This window comes from Lolium perenne, chromosome 1 (genome assembly GCF_019359855.2).
Source record: "Lolium perenne isolate Kyuss_39 chromosome 1, Kyuss_2.0, whole genome shotgun sequence".
In the NCBI taxonomy this organism is placed as follows: domain Eukaryota; kingdom Viridiplantae; phylum Streptophyta; class Magnoliopsida; order Poales; family Poaceae; genus Lolium; species Lolium perenne.
Genome location: NC_067244.2, coordinates 217,652,040 through 217,672,507, shown reverse-complemented (window position 1 = coordinate 217,672,507; position 20,468 = coordinate 217,652,040). Strand labels below are relative to the sequence as shown.

The 20,468-nt window shown below is 47.3% G+C and overlaps 1 protein-coding gene across 1 annotated transcript; it reads right to left on the bottom strand.

Moving 5' to 3' along the window:
• Nucleotides 1-13,221: 13,221 nt before the first annotated feature.
• On the bottom strand, nt 13,222-19,731 carry LOC127318796 (uncharacterized). The gene is made up of 6 exons (XM_051349270.2): nt 19,529-19,731; nt 17,172-17,244; nt 15,416-15,509; nt 14,354-14,467; nt 14,238-14,286; nt 13,222-14,017 (listed from the first exon to the last, which is right to left on the bottom strand). Exons 1-6 carry the CDS (start codon nt 19,559-19,561, stop codon nt 13,535-13,537), a joined length of 846 nt encoding a protein of 281 aa, XP_051205230.1. The 5' UTR covers nt 19,562-19,731; the 3' UTR covers nt 13,222-13,534.
• Nucleotides 19,732-20,468: the final 737 nt, after the last annotated feature.

Below are 20,468 nucleotides of genomic sequence, written 5' to 3'. Positions count from 1 at the left end.
CGCCTTCCTCTGCATCTTCCGCGTCTGAGAAACCCTTCGACAGATCATACTTGTGGTACCAGAACGAGTGATTAACTCGCCTAACAAATAGTTGATCAAACCCTTGGGTCTCCGCGAGGATGGAGCGCATGTTAGCACCCTTAGGGGTGTCGTGCGCAATATCCGCGAAGTTCAAGGTGGGGAAGTGCGCCTTGCAGGTGGCTAAGACGAGGGAGGCGACTCCGCGAGCAGAAGACTCTTGCCAGTCCTTGATGAACTCCGGAACCTGCTTCATCAGCCTTGACATAGTATCAATCACTGTGGTCTTGGCTCTCTTCAAATACAGGGCCTTGGCAATTCCGCGACATGCTGCGAATAGCTCATCAATGGAACTCCGCGCTTCATCGTATGCCTCCGTCCTCTTGAGGGTTGACTCCTTGTTCCACTCAAAACCAAGGCTTGCTGTGAAAATTGGGGATCAGTTTCCTTCGCGGACAAAGCAACATATGACGAAGCCGGAATTACAACATAAAGGATGCTTACGGAAGATCATCTTGTCGATAGCCTCCGCCTCCGCTTCTTGGACCTTATTTTTGGCCACTAAGGATGTTACCCTACTTTGGCTCTTCTTCAGTTTGTCAGCAAGTTCCGCCAGGTCGCGGGCGTGCTTCTCGGAGAGCTCCTTCCTTGCCAAATTCTCCTTGTCGGAGGACTCTTTAATAAAGGCTTTGAGGGATTCGTTCTCCGCCTCAAGCACTTTGACTTTGGCGGACAGGTCATCGAAGGCGGAGTGCTTGGCAGTTTCTTCTGCAGGCGGAAAGTCAAACATGTTATGCATCATGAAAGATTATAGCGGAATACAAAACCAACTCGGAGTTCATACCATGAAGGCGGGTCTCCAAGTGCTATATAGCCTTCTGGCTATTTTCCGCATTCTGACGCAGCCCCTGTATCTCCGTCATTTGCTCCAGCACGTGAATGCGCAAGTCTTCGTGCAGCTTCCGCGTGTTCTGCGAAGCAGACAGGAGTTAGCCGGATATTCAAAATTCTGGGGGCTGGCGAGGAATTCAAAGTCTTGGATCGATAAAATTTTAAATCTCCGCCTAAGGTACATATTGAAGAAAGCATCGGCTAACACATGTTACACGGAAAAAATGTCTGACCCAATGCTTGGGGGCTAGTGTTACCTGGCGTACGTTCTTATGCTTAGCAAAGAAGACCTTGAGATCACTCTCGAGGTCGGAGAGCTCCTGCATTTCCGTATTCGCAGGTCCCCACACCTGGTCCATCATGGCGGAAACTTCCGCGTGGCGTTGTGAGAGGGGGACCTTTTGCAGAGTCGGAAATAATTCAGGGTGAGTTTGGGGCGTGCCAGTCGCACGGATAAGCTGCACTTTTTTCTCATATTGCTCTGGTGTTGGCTCAGCCGAGGTGGCAGCTGGTTGCTCAGGCGGAGGGGCAGATGAGGATGCGCCCTTGCCGGAATCGCCATGGCCAGCTGGGTCTTCGGGAAGGTCATCAATGTTGATGACGTCCTTGGGATCCGGCTTGGTGGCGGAAGAGGCCTTGGGCGGAACCTCGACCTCCAGTGTAACGGGAATGGAAGCCGGAGATGGCTTGATCTTTTTCTTGAGGGCCCTTGGGACCTTGGGGGGCTGGCTTCCGGAACTTCTGCAAAGGAAAAAAGCATAATGACTAAGTAAATGCTTGCTCGTGATAACAGAAGGATCTGAATTCGGAAATCTAGCATTTACCCGGAAGGCTTGAAGAACTGATGGATGTCGGGTTGGGCTCTGTTGCTGGTGTCGATGAGTTTGAGGCGCTTCTTCTCCGCCTCCGCCTTCCGAGTAGCCGCGGTGCTAAGCACTTCGCGGGCGCGTTTGGCTGCAGGACTGGAGGGAGCAGCCCTTTTCCTCTTGGAGGGGCGCGGAACCTCGGGAGCCTCCGCCTCCGATGCGGCTTCCAGATCGGTGTTGCCTGATTGAGGGACCCGGAGCAGAGTTCCGAGATCACCTTCCTCGAGGGCTTCAAGCTAAGTTGCAGAACCAACACTTAGACAAACTTTTGATTACAAGGGAAACAATGGTTGAGCCAAGATCACATACCGCGGTCCCAGAGCCGTCGGTGTGGATGTCTTTGTTACACACGTGAACGTGAAGTTCACGCGGAATCTTGATGGGGAGCCGGATCCTCTTGTCGATGGCGTCGGCGGAGAGGTTGTCCTTGGTGGCGCGCATCGGATCGTCGCGCCCCGTGTACTGGAACATCAAGTGGTCTCGATGTTGAAGTGGTTGGATCCGCTTGGTGAACCAGGACATAGTGAGGTCCTTCCCCGTCAGCCCCTCCTCCGTGAGCTTGCAGATCCTCCTAGCAGTGCGGGTCAGCTGAGGCGACTCGGAGAGGTGGGGGCACTGCGTCCACGCTGGAGTTTCGCTGGCGGGGCTGTTCTTGAAGGGCGGCAGCATCCTTTCGCCCGCCGGGTCGGAGACGTCCTTCAGGTAGAAGAAGCCTCCGGACCAGTACCGTGCGGATTCGTGGCGGTCGGTATGGGGGTAGACGCGGCCGGGGCGGAGCATGAAGGTGATGGACCCGCAAGTGGCTAACTCGGAGGTCTGGCGGATCTTCTCCTTCTTGACGGAGAAATAATATTGAAAAAGAGAAAGTTCGGGAGGTACCCGGAGATGGCCCTCGCAGAGAGTGACATGGTTGCTGATCCCCAAGACACTATTTGGCGATATGTTGTGGGGCTGGAGCCCATACACCTTCATGATTTCCGAGAAGAAATCTGATGGCGGAAAGGAAAAGCCACGCTCTACCAAAGCCTTGGTCACCACCATTTCGCCGTCTTGAGGGGCTGGGGCTAGAGAGCCCGGAACCGTTCGCCAGGATCCGGGTCGCAGGAAGCCTTCCGCCTCCAGGTTCTTCAGTTCCATCTCGGTGGTGGTGCAGGGCCACCATTTCCCTTTAGCTTCAGAGTCTCGCTGATGAGCCTTGGACTTCTTGGCGGCTATTTCTTCCGCCTTGTGCTCCGCCTGTTCCGCCCCGGATGTTTTCTCTGGGTTAGCGGAGGTCCCCTCGATGTCCTTGCCGGAATCCTTCGAGGGATCCAGCTGGACTGGGACGAAGGGTGGAGGGGCGGAGGAGATTGGTATTGCCGAGATCGGCTCGGAGGTTGGAGGCGGAGTCGCAGAAGACATCTGAAGAAGAGACAGTGGCGGAAAACATGGCTTAGTCGGATCCAATGTCATCGTCCTAACGCTCATCCCTACCAACTGCGGCGCGAGGACGAAGTTCGAGAGCTTACCGTAATGGTGTCCGCGGTGGTCGGAGTCGCCGGCGGCGAGGTTTGTGCGCGGTGGCTCGCCGAAGTTAAGAACAGGATGAACTCGGCGCGGTGGTGAAGGAGCTCCGACGAGACTCCGGCGAGTTTCCGGCAGACTCCGGCACGGCGAAGGGAAAGCTCGAGGGCGGCGCTTCGCAGAGAGGTGAAAGAGGGGGTGAATGAGGGTTTAGGGGTCGACGGTGGATATTTATAGGCCGTGGGAGGAGATTCGTTCTCCGCGTCCTGTGATCGGAACGCAAGCGTCGCACCGTTGGATGCGTGACACGTGTCGAAACCCTAAACAGTAAAAATGGCTAAGGATAAGTTACCGCTCAAATCGCGCGAAAATGGCGCCAGAATTGGCGGAACCGTTCGAGTCTTTTAAGATTCCGGGTAGCTGCGTGAAGATAAGAAATTCTCATTCGCAAGCAGGGGAGTAACCCGGAGACATGTCATGTGCTGTCGATGGATGAAGTCCCGCAGGATGGGGAGATTTTCCGACTAAAGGTTGGGAAAGAGAAAAGTGTGAAGTTGGAGTTCTTCAAGTTTCTCCGCGTTACCAATATTGCTGGAGACCATAAGGCGCTAGCAAGGTGGAAACATGAGGCGAAACTCGGATAACTCTGGGGGCTACTGTTGTGGGTATACTTCATGGGTGTACCATCGACAGTGCCTAGATCCGGCAAGCCCGGGTGGCCCATAGATGGTGATGAGGCATGTGGCCCATCGGGCGGCCCAGTTGCTGTTGATCCTGAAGGATGAAGTCCGGCCCAGGATAGGGGAGCCGGATCCGACCGACCTCTGGAGGAACCCGGATCCATGAAGGCCCATTAGGAACCCGGAACCGGTACGACGTATAAGGGAAGGCGGATCCTTGAGCACGGCAAGACATTGTACCGTAGTTAGGCAACCCTGTAATCCGGCTAGGACTCTCCGTGTAAACCCTAGATCCGAGCGCCTTTATAAGCCGGATCCCGGGACCCCTAGAGGCACAACCACAACTCATTGTAACATCGCGAAAGCGCCCAGATAATTCCAGACAAGCAGCAGTTGGCGCTGTCATCGCGCAGGTGTTCCGAAGCTGGGTAAATCGCGTACCACCGTCTCGTGTGCACTCCGACCTATGGCCCCTACTTCTTCTCCCCCTCGTGAGGATCCCTCCTCCGAGGCACCGTCGATTAGGCAACGACAGGTAGAGTGTACTCCCCAGGTGAACTTATGAGTAGAGCTATGCCTCCCCGGCAACGGCGCCAGAAAATAGTCTTGATAATCCACAAGTATAGGGGATCGCAACAGTCTTCGAGGGAAGTAAAACCCAAATTTATTGATTCGACACAAGGGGAGGTAAAGAATACTTATAAGCCTTAACAATTGAGTTGTCAATTCAGCTGCACCTGGAAAAGCACTAGTAACAGGGGTGATGTGAAAGCAGCAGTAATATGTGAGCAATAGTAACAATAACACATCAGCAGTAGCAATAACACAGAGGCGATGGCACCAGAAAATAGTTGATACTACTTCCAATGACATATAGAACGAGTATATGATGATGAAAGATGGACCGGGGTTCCCAGCGATCTACACTAGTGGTAACTCTCCAATAACAAGTGACAAGTGTTGGGTGAACAAATTACAGTTGGGCAATTGATAGGATTGAAAGCATTAAGACAGAACATCAAGATTATTAATCATGTAGGCATGTTTTCCATATATAGTCATACGTGCTCGCAATGAGAAACTTGTACAACATCTTTTGTCCTACCAGCCGGTGGCAGCCGGGCCTCAAGGGAATCTACTGGCTATTAAGGTACTCCTTTTAATAGAGCACCGGAGAAAAGCATTAACACTTGGTGAAAACATGTGATCCTCATATCACAGCCTTCCCCTCCGGTTGTCCCAATTTCTGTCACTTTGGGGCCTCGGGTTCTGGACAACAATATGTGCAAACAACTTGTAGATACAATCTAAGCAATAATTATAGAGCTTAAATCTAAGATCATGCCACTCGGGCTCTAGTGACAAGCATTAAGTATAACAAGATTGCAGCAACAATAACTTCACAAACTTTATAGATAGACTAATCATAATGTATCATCCATTGGATCCCAACAAACACAACACCGATTACATCAGATGGATCTCAATCATGTAAGGCAGCTCATGAGATCATTGTACTGAAGTACATGGGAGAGAGAGTACCAACTAGCTACTGCTAGAACCCGTTGTCCATGGGGGAACTACTCACGGAGCATGATGGAGGCGGTGGCGTTGATGGAGATGGCTTCCGGGGCACTTCTCCGTCCCGACAGGGTGCCGGAACAGAGAGTTCTGTCCCCCGAATTGGAGTTTCGCGATGGCGGCGGCGCCCCTGGAGTCTTTCTGGAGTTTCGTCAATCCGTGTCGCGTTTTTAGGTCGAAAGGGGTCTTATAGGCGAAGAGGCGGCGCAGGAGGGGCACCAGGGCGCCCTCCCCATAGGCCGGTGCGGCCAGGGGCCTGCCCGCGCGGCCCTATGGTGTGGCGGCCCTGGGCCTCCTCTCCGTCTCCCCTGGGCCTCCTCTCCGTCTCCCCTTCGGTGTCCTGGTCCGTCTCGGTGAATTATGATGTTTGGTCTTCGTTTCGTTGAATTCCGAGAATATTGCCCGAACAGCCTTTCTGGAACCAAAAACAGCAGAAAACAGGAACTGGCACTTCGGCATCTTGTTAATAGGTTAGTTCCGGAAAACGCATAAAAACATTATAAAGTGTGAGCAAAACATGCAGGTATTGTCATAAAATAAGCATGGAACATCAGAAATTATAGATACGTTGGAGACGTATCAATCTCCGCGGCTGGATCTCCGTCTTCACGGTGCTCGCACCTCCTCAGAGTAGCGCTGCACCGTGGTCCCTCACCGGAGTCCACGGCGGATCCGGATCTTGAAGAAGAAGAAGGAAGTTGTTGCTGGTGTTCACCATGTCGATGGCGGTGGCGGTGGCGGTGGCGGCGCAGGGCGGAGGCTCCTTTTTGGAGCTGAGTTGCGTCGACTACCCCGTCCATGCAAGGGATCCTCCCAATCCAAGGCTCAGGGGAGAAGGTGTGGCGGCCCGCCGGCGCAACGTTCTCGTCGTCGTCCTAGGCATCGGGGTCCAGAAGGATCTTTGTTCTGGGCTGTTCTGTAAGAACCATGGTTTAACACTATCAGTGATTTCTCGCAAAAAAAAAAACTATGCAATTTTATCTATTTATTCTGTTTTGGTTTTCATACCGATGCAACGAGTGGAGACTGGGCGTATGTGCTTTCCACGACCTCCACTGCTAAATACTCCCCTTGGGACAGCTTGAAGATGTTCCGGTTGCCACTCTCCGATATCGCCTTCATACATAAGTTGGTTTCAAATGTTGTTACAGATCGTCTCCACTGATATTATTATATGGCTAACTTAGGAATGGTGGAAAAAGGCTGAACCTGTAGGGAACTAACCATCCGAGAACACTTCCTTGGTGAGGTCAGGGCGCTTATAGTACCCAGAGAACGGGGAGTGCTCCGGTGTCCCCCCTCAGCTCCATGCTTGTGAAAAGTTGGAGCTCCAGTTTTTTTTTTTATCTATGAAGTTGCTCCACCTTTTGATACAAGAATATAGAATTGATTCCCTGAAATCGAAAAACATGGAGCGGCTGTTTATTTACGTCCTACTACCACCGACAAGTGACCAAAATGTTATGTAAGTCTTATCTTTCTGCCCCTCCTCGCCCAGATTCTCCCCAATTTGACTTCACTGCTGCGTGATTCACGCCTGCCGCCACCGGCCTCCGGCAAACGAATCAACGTATGTTTAGCCAGAGTCAAACTTGTCTGATTTGTTCTTGCTGCCACGCAAATCGAGTTGTCGCTTCTTGTCGCCGCCAAAAGCTTGTTGTGGCCGCCTCAACCAACTTTGTCATGGGTGAGGCGGCGTGATACGTAGTGGCGGCGACAGCAAGCTCCTAGCGGCAGCGAGCTACAACTCGATTTGCGTGGCGGTGAGAACGAATCGGAGAAGTTCGACTCCAGCGAAAGGTGCGTCGACTCGTTCGCCAGAGGCCATGATCCTGTGGCGACAAATGTAAATCATGTTGCAGTGAAGTCAAATTGAAAAAGATTCTGCGTTTGAATCACGCGACGATGTTGTGACGTTCCCAAACACCGGGGTAATTAGAAATTTTGAACCTTACTAGTAGAATTATGAATCTATTACGCTAAAGAGAATAGATGGATTTGAAAAGTTAATCGTAAGCTGCTCTAGTTTTTGGTACACAAACATAAAAATACGGAGCAACCTCAATTTACATCTGACTGCTATGACCGAAACGTTACACACGCATTATCTCTATGATCCATCCTTCCGCGCCCACACTCTTTTCCGATTTGACTTCACCGCAACATGATTTACATTTGTCGCCACTGGATCATGGCCTCCGGCGAACGAGTCAACGTACCTTCCGCTGGAGTCTAACTTCTCCGATTCGTTCTCGCCGACACGCAAATTGAGTTGTAGCTCGCTGCCGCTACGTCTCACGCCGCCTCACCCAGGACAAAATTGGTTGAGGTGGCCACAATAAGCTTTTGGCAGCGACAAATCGATTTGTGTGGCAGCAAAAATGAATCAGACAAGTTTGATTCTGGCTAAAAGTACGTTGATTCGTTTGCTGGAGGCCAGTGGCGGCAGGCGTGAATTACGCTGCGGTGAAGTCATATTGGGGGAGAGTCTGGGCGAGGAGGGGCAGAAAGATAAGACTTACGTAACGTTTTGATCACTTATCGGTGGCAGTAGGACGTAAATAAACAACCGCTCTATGTTTTTCTGTTTCACGGAACCAACTCTACATTTTTGTATCAAAAGTTAGAGCAACTCCACAAATCAAAAAAGAAAAACTGGAGCAGCTCCAACTTTTTAGAAGCATGGAGCCGGGGGGGGGGGGGACACCGGACCTGGCCCCTCAAGCAGATCTCACCATGCGGTCTATTGGAGATCAAGTTGTAACCCATTTCAGGAACAGACTCCAACCGCACCTCAATTGTCGTGACAGGAGGGCCAACAGTCCCAATCATCGAGAACACGTTGGCAACGGATGTAAAGCATCCTGCACTGCACAACTCTCAGTGAGCCCTGCGTACCAATAACACTATTAACAGTTTCACATTTCCCAGCATGAGCTATGCAAAGAATTTAAGATAAGATAACTATGATTTATCTGGACACTTGATTGTAAATTTTTAATCATGACCAAAGTACCAAGGATGCAAAGAAAATTCCAATGTGATTATGATGTGTAGAGTTTTCATAACAATTCTAACATTCTCACCATATCCTTGTGTGTGACGCTGCAGCCCGTGACTCGCATGAACTCTTCAATGTGTAGCATGAGGCGTATGCGGCCACCAAGCCACTCCTTTATCTTTAACATCAATGATAAAATTATCTCACATATGTGCTAAGAAAGGTAAAAAAAGAAAAAAAGATGATATAAAAGACTTTACATACTTTGCTGAAGACTATTTTCTCAAAAAATGGCGACGCTTCATTCTGTTTGAACCCTTTCATAAATTGCCAAGTTTGCTGATGAAAATTTATCGGTTAAGTATGCATGTAGTAGAAACATGAAAGTTATTAAATAATACATGTTTATTTAATCTTGTACTAATACTTACTAGCTGTAGCCTTGTAGGCACTATCAGCCCTCCAGACTGAATTTTCTGGTTCATACACCTTTAGTTCATGAGATCCAAAAATCATGGCAAAGCAAAAAAATGTGATTCGAACTTGATTTGCACCACACCTTTGTACATACGATCATAAATGCGAGGTACACCACAGAATATTGTTGGTTTCATCACTTGTACATCCTCCATCAGATACTTAATGTCCTGTTGAGAAGGTTTTACCTCTTAGATGGGGCCTTGACTACTCTTAGACGAACAGAAGGAACCGTTTCGCTCCGCGTCGCTCCCCGCGGGCGACCGGGGCGAACCCTAGCCTCACCCCGCGCCCCGCCCTCCCTCCTCCTCTCCTCCCCGCCGCCGCCGACGAGCGCCGCCGGGCAAAGCCCGCGTGGTGCCGGCGGCGGCGGCTCTCTCTCACCCGCGCGCGCGCTGGCTCTGCGGGGCAGATGCAGCCGGCGGCGGTGCGCCGGGGCATCCGGGATTCGGTCCCGGCGACGGTACGGCAAGGCATGGCGGCGGCGGCTCATGGCGAAGGAGGTGGCGGCGCAACGCGAGCCGAGCGGCGGCGCAGCGCGGCGACGGAGGGGGCAGCCTGGCGGCGCGGCGCAGGACGTGGCAGCTGGGCCCCGATCTGGGCCTTGTGGTCACTGACCATGGCCAGGCGGGCCTGCGCAGGGCCACCGCCGGCGGGGCACCCTCTGGGATGCACTGCGGCTGGATCTAGGTCTGGGCCAGGCGGGCCCAGATCTGGCGGCCCGGGCATCTCTGCGTTCGTCCCCGATCTTGCTCGGGCGAGTCGTCGGATGTTCTTGCCGGCGTTCAAAGGCGAGTTCTTGGATGCCGACAAAGTGACGGGCTTGATCGGCGGCGTGGTGGCGTCGGTTACGGTGCAACTATGTCCCCGGGCGTTGCGGCGGGGGTGCTCCTTTGCGACGGTGTGCGGCCTCGGCCGGGGCCGTCTTGCGAGGAGTGAGGTCGCGGTGACGCCGCTCTTGGCGTCTGCCTAACACATGGTGGTCTGCCGGTGGCGGCATGGGTTGGCTCGGCACAGAGCTGCAGTTGGATGGCATCGGCAACGTGGGCATAGCAGCGCGGTAGCACATCTAATGGGGCCTGTTCTGGGCCTGGCAGGCGGTTGGGCCTGATCTAGGCCTAATTGGTAGTGCTACCACGTCCGGACGGTGGGCACCTTGTGTGCCGGAGGGCGGATCCCCTCCCCTAACTAGCGCTGGCCCTGATGACTGTTAGCTATGGTGTTGGCCTACCCTGTCCAATATGTTGGCGTTGCCGCGTCGTGGCTAGGTCATGGGCTTGAGCTCGTGGGATGCCGGGGCGGCGGCCCCGGAAGGCGGACTGCACGGTTGGCTCTACGGCGGGCAACGTTGCGGTGGTGGTGGTCCCACTCTTCGGTCATGCGGATGGCGTGGAGCGGACGATGGGTGTTCCAGGGGTTGGCGGCGCTTCGGCTTTGGTAACTCCCAGATCTTGTTTCGGAAACCTACCTCGGTGGCGACGGGCGGCTAAGTTCTCCGGGCGTGGTGTGAGGATGCTTCCGGGCGAAAGCTCTGCGCCTCGGCGCCAGCAACGGCGATGTCTGCGGGTGTCGCAACCCTCTTGGGGGCGTCGTTGTGGGCATCCTCCCTGCGGGACGGCTCCGGGTGAAAACCTAGACCTTGCGGTCTCGACGGCGGCGGCGTAATGCGTCGTTACCCTCTTGGGGGCGTTGTTGTGCAGCTCCGTTGCAACTCGGGCCGGTCTCAATGTCGCCGCAAGTTTTGGTTTTCGTGTTCTTTTTTGTTTATTCTTGATCTGCTTTGTAAGAGGTTCTCCTCACCACCTTGTATCGGTTCGGCCGTTGCGGCTTTATTTATAAAGCGGGGCAAAAGCCTATTTCGAGGAGGAAGGTTTTACCTCTTAAATGATGATTAAGGCACAAACAAGACAGAAGTATTCCTCTTGCAATATATAGCTCCATACCTCTTGCCAGAATCCAATGGAGGCACCTTTGGAGATGCAGTAATTCTCAATATGTGAGCTAAAGGAAGATAAGAAAAGTATGAATCATACTCATCCGCCTGCATATGCATTTGGATTTTGGGATATCATTAAACACTGGTATTTGTCAGGTTTTTTATTAGTTGTTGATTATTGCATTTTTTATGAAATAGTAACTTGTAAACTATAATGAATATTTATAACCAACACATAGTAATATTACTATACAAGTAACATCAGATACCTAATCGTACAAAAATGGATCTAATTAAGAGATTTACCACTTTATATGTTAACTCGAGGAGGTGTTCTGTGGTTGTAAATGATTGTACAAATGTCGTACATAGTAAACTGGTATACATGATTGTACAAATGTCGTACTTTTGTTTCTTAGGAATTTCGTGGATTTCTTCTCCCTATAGAAATAGCATTGTATGCATCAGACCATGTATGATCTTGCAATGGAGTAGTTTAATAAGAACTCACACTAACCATTGTAGAAAATTCCTACCAAGAAAAGCAAGATGCTCCTAATTGTTCAACTTCCCATTTCAGCTCACTTGTCACATCTGGAAAACAAACAATAGCTGACGTTCACATATAAATGGAGCAATTAATCGTAAGAAATACTCTCTCCAGTCTCTTTTAATTGACTCAGATTCAGTATAACTTTGTACTAAGTTTGAGTCAATTAAAAAGGACCGAAAGAAGAAGGGAATAGCTGATGTCCAAACTCCGGACAGCTATGGTGGTGGGGCAACTTAAAGCTTAAATCCTATTAATAAGAGCATAAATACTTTCATTCTATAAAAAAATCCATTTTATTTTGATTGAAAAATCAAGCTGATGAGCCATACTATGAAGTTATGGGAGAGAGTCATTGAGCACCGCTTAAAAGTCATTGAAAAACCAATTTGGTTTCATGCCTGGGAGGTCTATCATGGAAGCCATCTTCTTGGTACGACAGCTGATGGAGAGATACAGGGAGCAAAAGAAGGACCTTCATATGGTGTTCATTGATTTGGAGAAGGCCTATAATAAGATACCTCGGAATGTCATGTGGTGGGCCTTGGAGAAACACAAAGTCCCAATAAAGTACATTACCATCATCAATGATAATATTGTGACAAGTGTTCGAACAAGTGATGGTGACACTGGTGACTTTCCAATTAGAATAGGGCTACACCAAGGGTCAGCTTTGAGCCTTTATCTTTTTGATTTGGTAATGGATGAGGTCACAAGGGATATACAAGGAGATATCCCATGGTGTATGCTTGATGTGGTGCTAGTCGATGATAGCCGAACGGGGGTTAATAGAAAGTTAGAGTTGTGGAGGCGAACTCTAGAATCAAAAGATTTTAGGCTTAGTAGAACTAAAACTGAATACATGAGGTGCAGTTTCAGTTCTACTAGGCCCGAGGAGGGAGCGGTTAGCCTTGATGGCAGGTGGTACCGGAGAGAGACACTTTTCGATATTTGGGGTCCATGTTGCAGAAGGATGGCGATATCGATGAAGATGTGGTCCACCGAATCAAGGCTAGTTGGATGAAGTGCCGCCAAGCTTCTGGCGTACTCTGTGACAAGAGAGTGCCACAAAAGCTAAAAGACGGGTTTTATAGGACAGCTATCCGACCTGCGATGTTGTATGGCGCGGAGTGTTGGCCAACGAAGAGACGACATAACCGACAGTTAAGTGTAGCAGAGATGCGCATGTTGAGATGGATATGTGGCCACACAAGAAAGGATCGGGTACGGAATGGCGATATACAGGAGAGAGTTGGGGTAGCACCGATTGAAGAGAAGCTGGTCCAACATCGTCTCAGATGGTTTGGACATATCCAACGGATGCCTCCGGAAGCGCCAGTGCATAGCGAACGGATAAAGCGTGCTCAGAATGTTAAGAAGGATCGTGATAGACCAAACTTAACATGGGAGGAGTCCGTTAAGAGAGACCTGAAGGTCTGAAATATCAACAAAGATTTAGTCATGTACAGGGGTGCGTGGAAGTTAGCTATCCACGTTCCAGAACCATGACTTGGCTTCGAGATCTTATGAGTTTTAACTCTAGCCTACCACAACTTAGTTGTGACTGAAAGGCTTGGTTGTTGTTATTGTTGTTGTATTTTGATTAAAAAAATGTAATTTTAGGGTGAAACTAATTAGAAAAGGAAAATAGTTCTATATTGCAACTTATAAATGTATTAAATCTAGATGTGACTCCAGAAACGAAACATCTCATCGAGTTGAACATATTTTGACCGATTCTATAACCAACAAAAAAGCATAAGCACCAATAGTCTGAAACTTATAGCATTAAGCTGGAGATCGACCAGGATTTACAACTTTAACCGGCTACTGGCTATCGACCAGAATACAAAAGCACTAGCTACTGGCTATTGAGCGATCATTACATCCTAAACTACTTCTGCAGCCTCCGCTGGCACACATATGATACAGTTGAGTTGCTACAGAGATGAGCTGGTACTACCAGGATGTACAATAGTCAAGTCTACCTATCAGCGTCTCAAACTAGTTCCAGAGCTAGCTTCTAGGTCATCATTCTTCATTGTCATAGTCCTCATCCTCTTCTAACCTAGGGTTCGATGACAGTGCAAACTGGATTGGGTCCATGGTCATCTTGCTCATCTCAGGCAGTTGCCAGTCGAGGAAATCCTTGGTCTTCACTTCTTCTTTAGCCGGGGAAACTGAGGGTCCTGCAGGAGCTGCAGCCGCGACTGTCACAGGAGCCGACGGCTGGAATTGCGCCGCTACTGTATCCTCCTCATAGTCAGTAAGATCTATGTTCAAGTCAATGTTCCTTAAGGAGACCCTGGCATTGCTCAAAGGGGTTGGCTCCCTGGCTTCAGTTGTGTCAGACAAACCATCTCCAATCTCTACCTTTAGGCCTCCTGGCTTGCTAAACTGGCCCTGAGCTAAATCATGGTTTTCGGTCCCCCTCTCTGCTACACGCCCACCACGGCGGCCTCTCCCACGTCCCCTCCCACGCCCTCTGCCATTGCTTGTTTGGATTGCTGCTTCCTGCATGGTTACAGAACTTTTGTCAGCAAAAGCAGGCCAAAGCTAAAACCCTGACAAAAACTAAGATGTTCATGTATTTAATAACATATGAACTGAACAGCAGGGAGAGTATCAGAGAAAATGGAAGTCATGATGGTCAAACTAAAAACTGCTCATAAAAAGTGCCTGTAAGTTGTGTAAATATACACCATACAGAAAGGTATGGATAACAAATACTTACATTTCTTGTCCGCTTAGATTCCTCCTCACTTTCATCTTCAGCATGTTTCCTGATGACATTTCAGGGGTTATTGAAGTTCATATCAGAGTTCAATTAACCACAATTTGATACCTTACCTTCTTTTGCCAAGCTTATCATCTGGACTTCCATCAGGTGCACCTAAATCTGGAACTTTGTCGACTACATTCTTCAAGAAATCATACACCTCATAAGTATGGACGCACTCTTTCCTGTAAAATCGTAATACTGAATGAGATAATGGGACCATCCAACAAAACAAATGTATTCCTCAAGAAATATACATAATACATATCATGATCAAGAGCTCATTTCTACCACCAGAACAGTCATACCCAAAACCAAAATTGACAACCACGAGACACATGCTTACCTACCTTCATCTTTTAGTTCAAGAACATGTATGAAGATACTTTTACATCATCATTATAAGATGCTGCTGACTTTGGAGTAAATTGGAACAACATATAATAAGATACCAACTATGCCACAAAATTTAGTTCAGCACTAGAAAAAAGGAACTAGGCCATACTCGTTCCTGGCAATATTAATGTGAAAGGTAGAGCAATATCAGTATGTCAAAGCTTCCTTCATATTTGACATTTGTTATACAAGGAAATTTGTTTAGTGAAGCCGCAAAATTCAGTTCAGCACTAGAAAAAAGGAACAAGGCCATACTCGTTCCTGGCAATGTTAATGTGAAAGGTAGAGCAATATCAGTATGTCAAAGCTTCCTTCATATTTGACATTTGTTATACAAGGAAATCTGTTTAGTGAAGCCACAAATTGAAAAATAACAGCCAATACAACAACGTAGACGGGGCCAGTGCCATGTTTCAGTGAAAGTGTTATGTTTTTAACCATGTGATCTTTGTGGTGTTATTGAGCAACTTGCCCATTGGTATGTTCTCGACTATGTACACTACATGACTTATAGACTACTGCTGTAGAATGAACCTTGACAACAACAAAAAGCACGAACAATGCATTGTTAAGAAAACTCGAATAGCAAAATGGATAATGCTAATAAGATTCTGCCATACTAAAGTTCAAGTTTTATATTGTAAGAATCTGCCAAACTAAAGTTCAAGTTTTATATCATAATATAAATTATCCATATCCCTATTGACTCAGCGTCAAATAAGGTCAAGCAAACTTACAAATGCGATGAACTCACTGTCTTGACCGTTTTTTTAATTGTAATATTATATGTCCTATCACACAAGTCTTGCAAAAACAGCTCCAGTGCTTTGGCTGCAAATCATGGACATCAAAGAAATGTGTTAGTTGAAAGTTGAAAGCACATGCATGGTGTGAGTTACAAAAAGAGTTCTTACAAAAACAAATTAGAGAATAGAAGCATGTAGGTGTAGCAACAAGTATTTAGACATCAAGTTACTTTGCTATTGCCTATATAGCTGATGTCTTTTTTTTTTTCGAGGAACCAATAGCTGATGTCAATCTTACATCAACATGCATGTGCCAATACTAATGAATCAGTTAGTTCAAATAAGAGCATGCAATTAAGCTATACCTTGCAATTAATGATATCTATAGTTCTATACTGCTTGTACGAGTACGAGTCTCATCGATTTTTTACATGCACCCGCATTTGTGCATTATGCAACTAAATGGAATGGCTACAATTAAAACTATGACCCACCAGAGTGTCAACAGTCAAGTATCATTGATTACCCCGTCATTTAATGGTACACTGCTAAGTCAGCTCTTCCCGCAACTGGCGTGTACTCAGAACCCCCACCACAATCCTCAATGTTTCTCATTTAATGTATATGTCCCGCCAGTGTCGAGCGCACTTAATTACTCCACTCAATTAGTGGCCCTAAAGCTGCACCAGCTAAACACCCGTTCTTCCCGCGTCTAGCCTTTTCCCAGATTCCTTTGGCCATCACCACAAATCCCTCCGCTTAACTTAGTGCCATATCTTCTCCTCTACCAAGTTTGACCCTCCAGGAAGTATAACATATAATGAGATGTTCCAAATCAGGAGAACAGAGAAAGCTAAATCATGAAGACATGGCGATAGCCAGGGATAGCATATCACCAAGCTAACAGGGGAGAGATGAGGTGCCTGGTGGAGGAGCCAGTCAGCTCTGACATGAAAATGTAAGGGTGATGCTCCTGTGCATGACGATGTGGAGAACAACTGTGCATGTGTGCAAAAATATACGAAAGAAGGCTTACATTGCTGCTTGGATGTTTGTGAATGCTATGAGGGGGTTTGACATTGAGCCTCTGCTCAAGCTCCCATGGTCACAGGATTCATATTTGCACCTCAGCTATGATGACCCTAGTAGTACGTTCCTCCTTTTATCAAGAGAAAGATGACTAACATTGTTCTACATCTTCCATACATGTTTTATGGTAAGTACTATTCTCATGTTCAAAATCGAGATCTAGAGTGACCATATATAAAATCATATCATCTTAATAAAACTGCAGTTCAGAGGTTGGATCTTCAATTGACTGCTACAAATGTTTCATGCTCCATATAGCACCAAGACGACTCCAAAGATAAATTCATGATTTACCCCTGTCAACCTCCCCAAAGGACCAAATATTTCTTCAATTTTGCATATGTTTATTTCACAACGAGAAAGTACAATAGGTAGTAATGTCAGCAGTTATGTTTTGGTTTGGTTTGAATATGCGAATAATTTGGTCTAGCGAAATAAAAGGAATTCATATCGATGGAATATGTTACCAACATTGAAATACGAATAGTAATTAAAACTTTATTTTTCTAAAGAGGTACATCCTAGATGGGCCAACAACATATGTAGCGTATTTTTGTCAATATAAGCTACTAACAAATGGTGAAAAGGAACTCTGCAACTAATAATAAATAGAGTTAAAAAAAGAAAGTTCTCTAAGAAGTGGCTATAGAGAACTTACACACTAGAACAGGTACAGGTAAAGCAATCTTGCCAACCTCTTCATCTGCTTGCATGATCTTCTTAATCCGAGGCTGTATAACAAATTACAAAAGTAATTTAACATTAGATTGACAGAAGAATGACATGATACCATCTGAAAGACTAGTAAAATTTATAACCTGCCTTTCTACTAAAAAAATGACAACCTAACATCAATAAAAGGCTCACATAGATCATACTCCCTCCGTGCACTAATATAAGATGTTTTAGATACTTAACTAGACTAGATACAAACTGAAAGGAGTGAACCAATATACTAAAAGTAGACTAGATACAACCTAAAGTTGATGAATCAATCAAATCGCTACAATGTCATACAATACTGCACGGAGGGAGTAGTTATGATTGCGGTATACTACAATGCAAATGGCCAGCAATATTATTTTAACGGAAAAGGATGTGACAGCTGTAGTATTCACATGTGATTATAAGCATTGGTCCAAGCATATGAAGGAAGGAGATTCTCCTAGTCCATTGTGAAAGAAAAAGTTAACAAAGAGTGTATCTCCATCTCTTGTACAAGAACTTCAGTATCACGGGGATTCAATTGTACAGCAAACATATGCAATCAGAATGCTGGCATCTTCTCCCAAAGATAGACTAAACAACAGCTTTGGGAATTTTCCTTGCTTTGAATTAGATATTAATTCTGGAATTTATACTACTTATTACTTTTATCAACTGTACACAGCTTTAACCTACTGGTGTAGATCAGATGGTTAAGCAGTAGAATCCTATTTGGCCTATTTACCATTTGGATATATACTACAAAATGATAAACAGCACTAACTTATAGATTTAGAAGCTTTCCTGCCACTATATAGAGAAATGTGTATTGGTCTAAACAACCATGATATCAATGAAACAGATTGATAGCTACAGAAGAAATTGCACGATTGATTCCATAATGTTAGGTCGTTTTTGGCACTTTGCACTAACAATCCCTCTCCTCATTTTATATAGGAAGAAGGTAGAAGCATAGCCCGGTAAGCGGGAATAACAGTTCATGCACAGCAGCCCAATTTGAAAGGAATTGAAACATAACCTACAAATGCTAAAGCTACTACACCCCCACTAGCCGAGCTACAGAGTGAAAGAGGAAACACTGCAGAAGATCTGGAGTTTATCTCCTCTGGAGACAAGTAAGCCACCTCCGTCGCCGTTAACCTATCATTCCTGAAAATGCTCAAATTGATATAACAGTGCTATTCAATAAATCATGTTCATCTTTTTTCAGCAAATAGTGAATGCAACTACTCTAGGTTTCTGTCGTGCAGCCTTACAGAACGAACCTACCTGTTGTTGAACAAAAGGAGCTTAACCCAAGGAATTTGAACATAACTACTTATGCAAGCATACAACAAACTGACCCTGATTTCAATTAAAAGAATTTAGGTCACGAAGGCACTCTCATCCACGCTAAAAACATAACCATCGAAACATTAACAAGGTTGAATCTAAACCATAAAGGATTTGCATGCATCCACTGGCTACCTCTACAGCACGTTTACCAATTAGATCGAATGGCTAAAGATTTGTGATACGGCCATGGAAGAAGCCGCCCACAAAATCACACCCATCTATAAGGACCAAGCAAACAAAGGACAAGCACAAGCGAAGGGCTAAAAATTCTAATCGTGCTGCACAACCCACATATAAATAATATTTAGCAATTGCGCCCAAAAATTCATCGAGAGGGTGCGTCTACCAAGGACAACAAAGGAGAGTGCATCCACTGGCTACCTCTACAGCATGTTTACCAATTAGATTGAATGGCTAAAGATTTGTGATACGGCCATGGAAGAAGCCGCCGACAAAATCACACCCATCTATAAGGACGAAGCAAACAAAGGGCAAGCACAAGCGAACGGCTAGAAATTCTAATCGTGCTGCACAAAGCACATATAATAATATTTAGCAATTGCACCCAAAAAATCATTTAGAGGGTTCATCCACCAAGCCCAACAAAGGAGAGCACACATGAACAGGCTAGAAATTCTAATCGTGCTGCACAATCCACATATAATATTTCGCGATTGCACCCAAAAATTCCTCGAGCGGGCGCATCTACCAAACCCAACAAAGGAGAGACGTACGAGAAGTCCATTGCCCACCATATTAATAAAACCGCAAGTGAAGCAAATACAGGATGAGGCGATGAGCACACACAAATAAAAATCGCGAGCCATATACTCGCGAAACCTCAATCGGCGGCGCGTATAGCGGAGATCAATCCGAGCCTACGCGAGAACTTTTACGGAAACAATAATAAATAAACTCGCGGGAAAATAGCGGGGAATCCATCGCCGCACGTACCGCGGGGAAGCGGGTGTCGAGCTTCTTCCTCATGGCGGCGTCGAGCGAGCGGCGGCGTCGGGGAGGAGAGCGCGGCGGGTGGCGGTGGGATCGGCGTCGGGGGGAGCATCGGATCGGCGGGGGAGGGAAGCGCGATACATTAAATAGCGAGCGAGTCGGGATAGATCCTCTGCGATTTGGGGGATTTAGGGTTTCCGTTATCCGTCTGCGCCTTTTACTTTTTGCAACAAAAATAATTAAAAAAATTCCCACAAACAGCGCCCGCAGGAAGCGAGCTCTGGGGCCCGCGGCGTGGACCCGGTGTATGGGCCTGGCCACGCGTGCGCCGCTCGAACGGTGGGGTGATGTGGAGGGTGTATGGGGCTGGGAAGGACCTGGTCCACGGAGGTGGTTCGTCGGTTGGTAGGCTCCGCGCGATGTGGGGGCCCACGTGGTTTGACGACCTCCCGTCCGTCTCTATCCCGGGTGAGGTGGACCCCACGTTCTGGCTGGTTCCTGGCGCTCCCTCTTTCCACCGTCCGATCCCAAACCATCGGCGGGATCCGGCGGTCGCCTGGTTCCTGGCCTTCCCACCATCCATTTTTGGCCTAGCTAGGTGGAACAACCGTGAAATTTTAGCTCTATTTTGATGAAGTTTTCTAATGGGGGATCCGATTTAGAGTTGTCTTTGCGATTAGATCGTCTCATTTCTCTGTTAGCATAGGGGACATATTCAAATTTTGCTACTTCCGTTCCCTCTCCAAACTCCCTCATATATAAATGGGTGATCTTTAGTTAATATGGATGAAAAAATATTACAGACCTGAAAAGGTAGCCATGTTCAATCAACCATTACCAATTTCAGATGAAGTCAAAAGGTTGCACCAAATTGTAAGGCTAGGTCGAAAAAAGGCACGAGTAAAGAACGCATAGATGGCTCAATGAGAGCGGATGCCTTGTC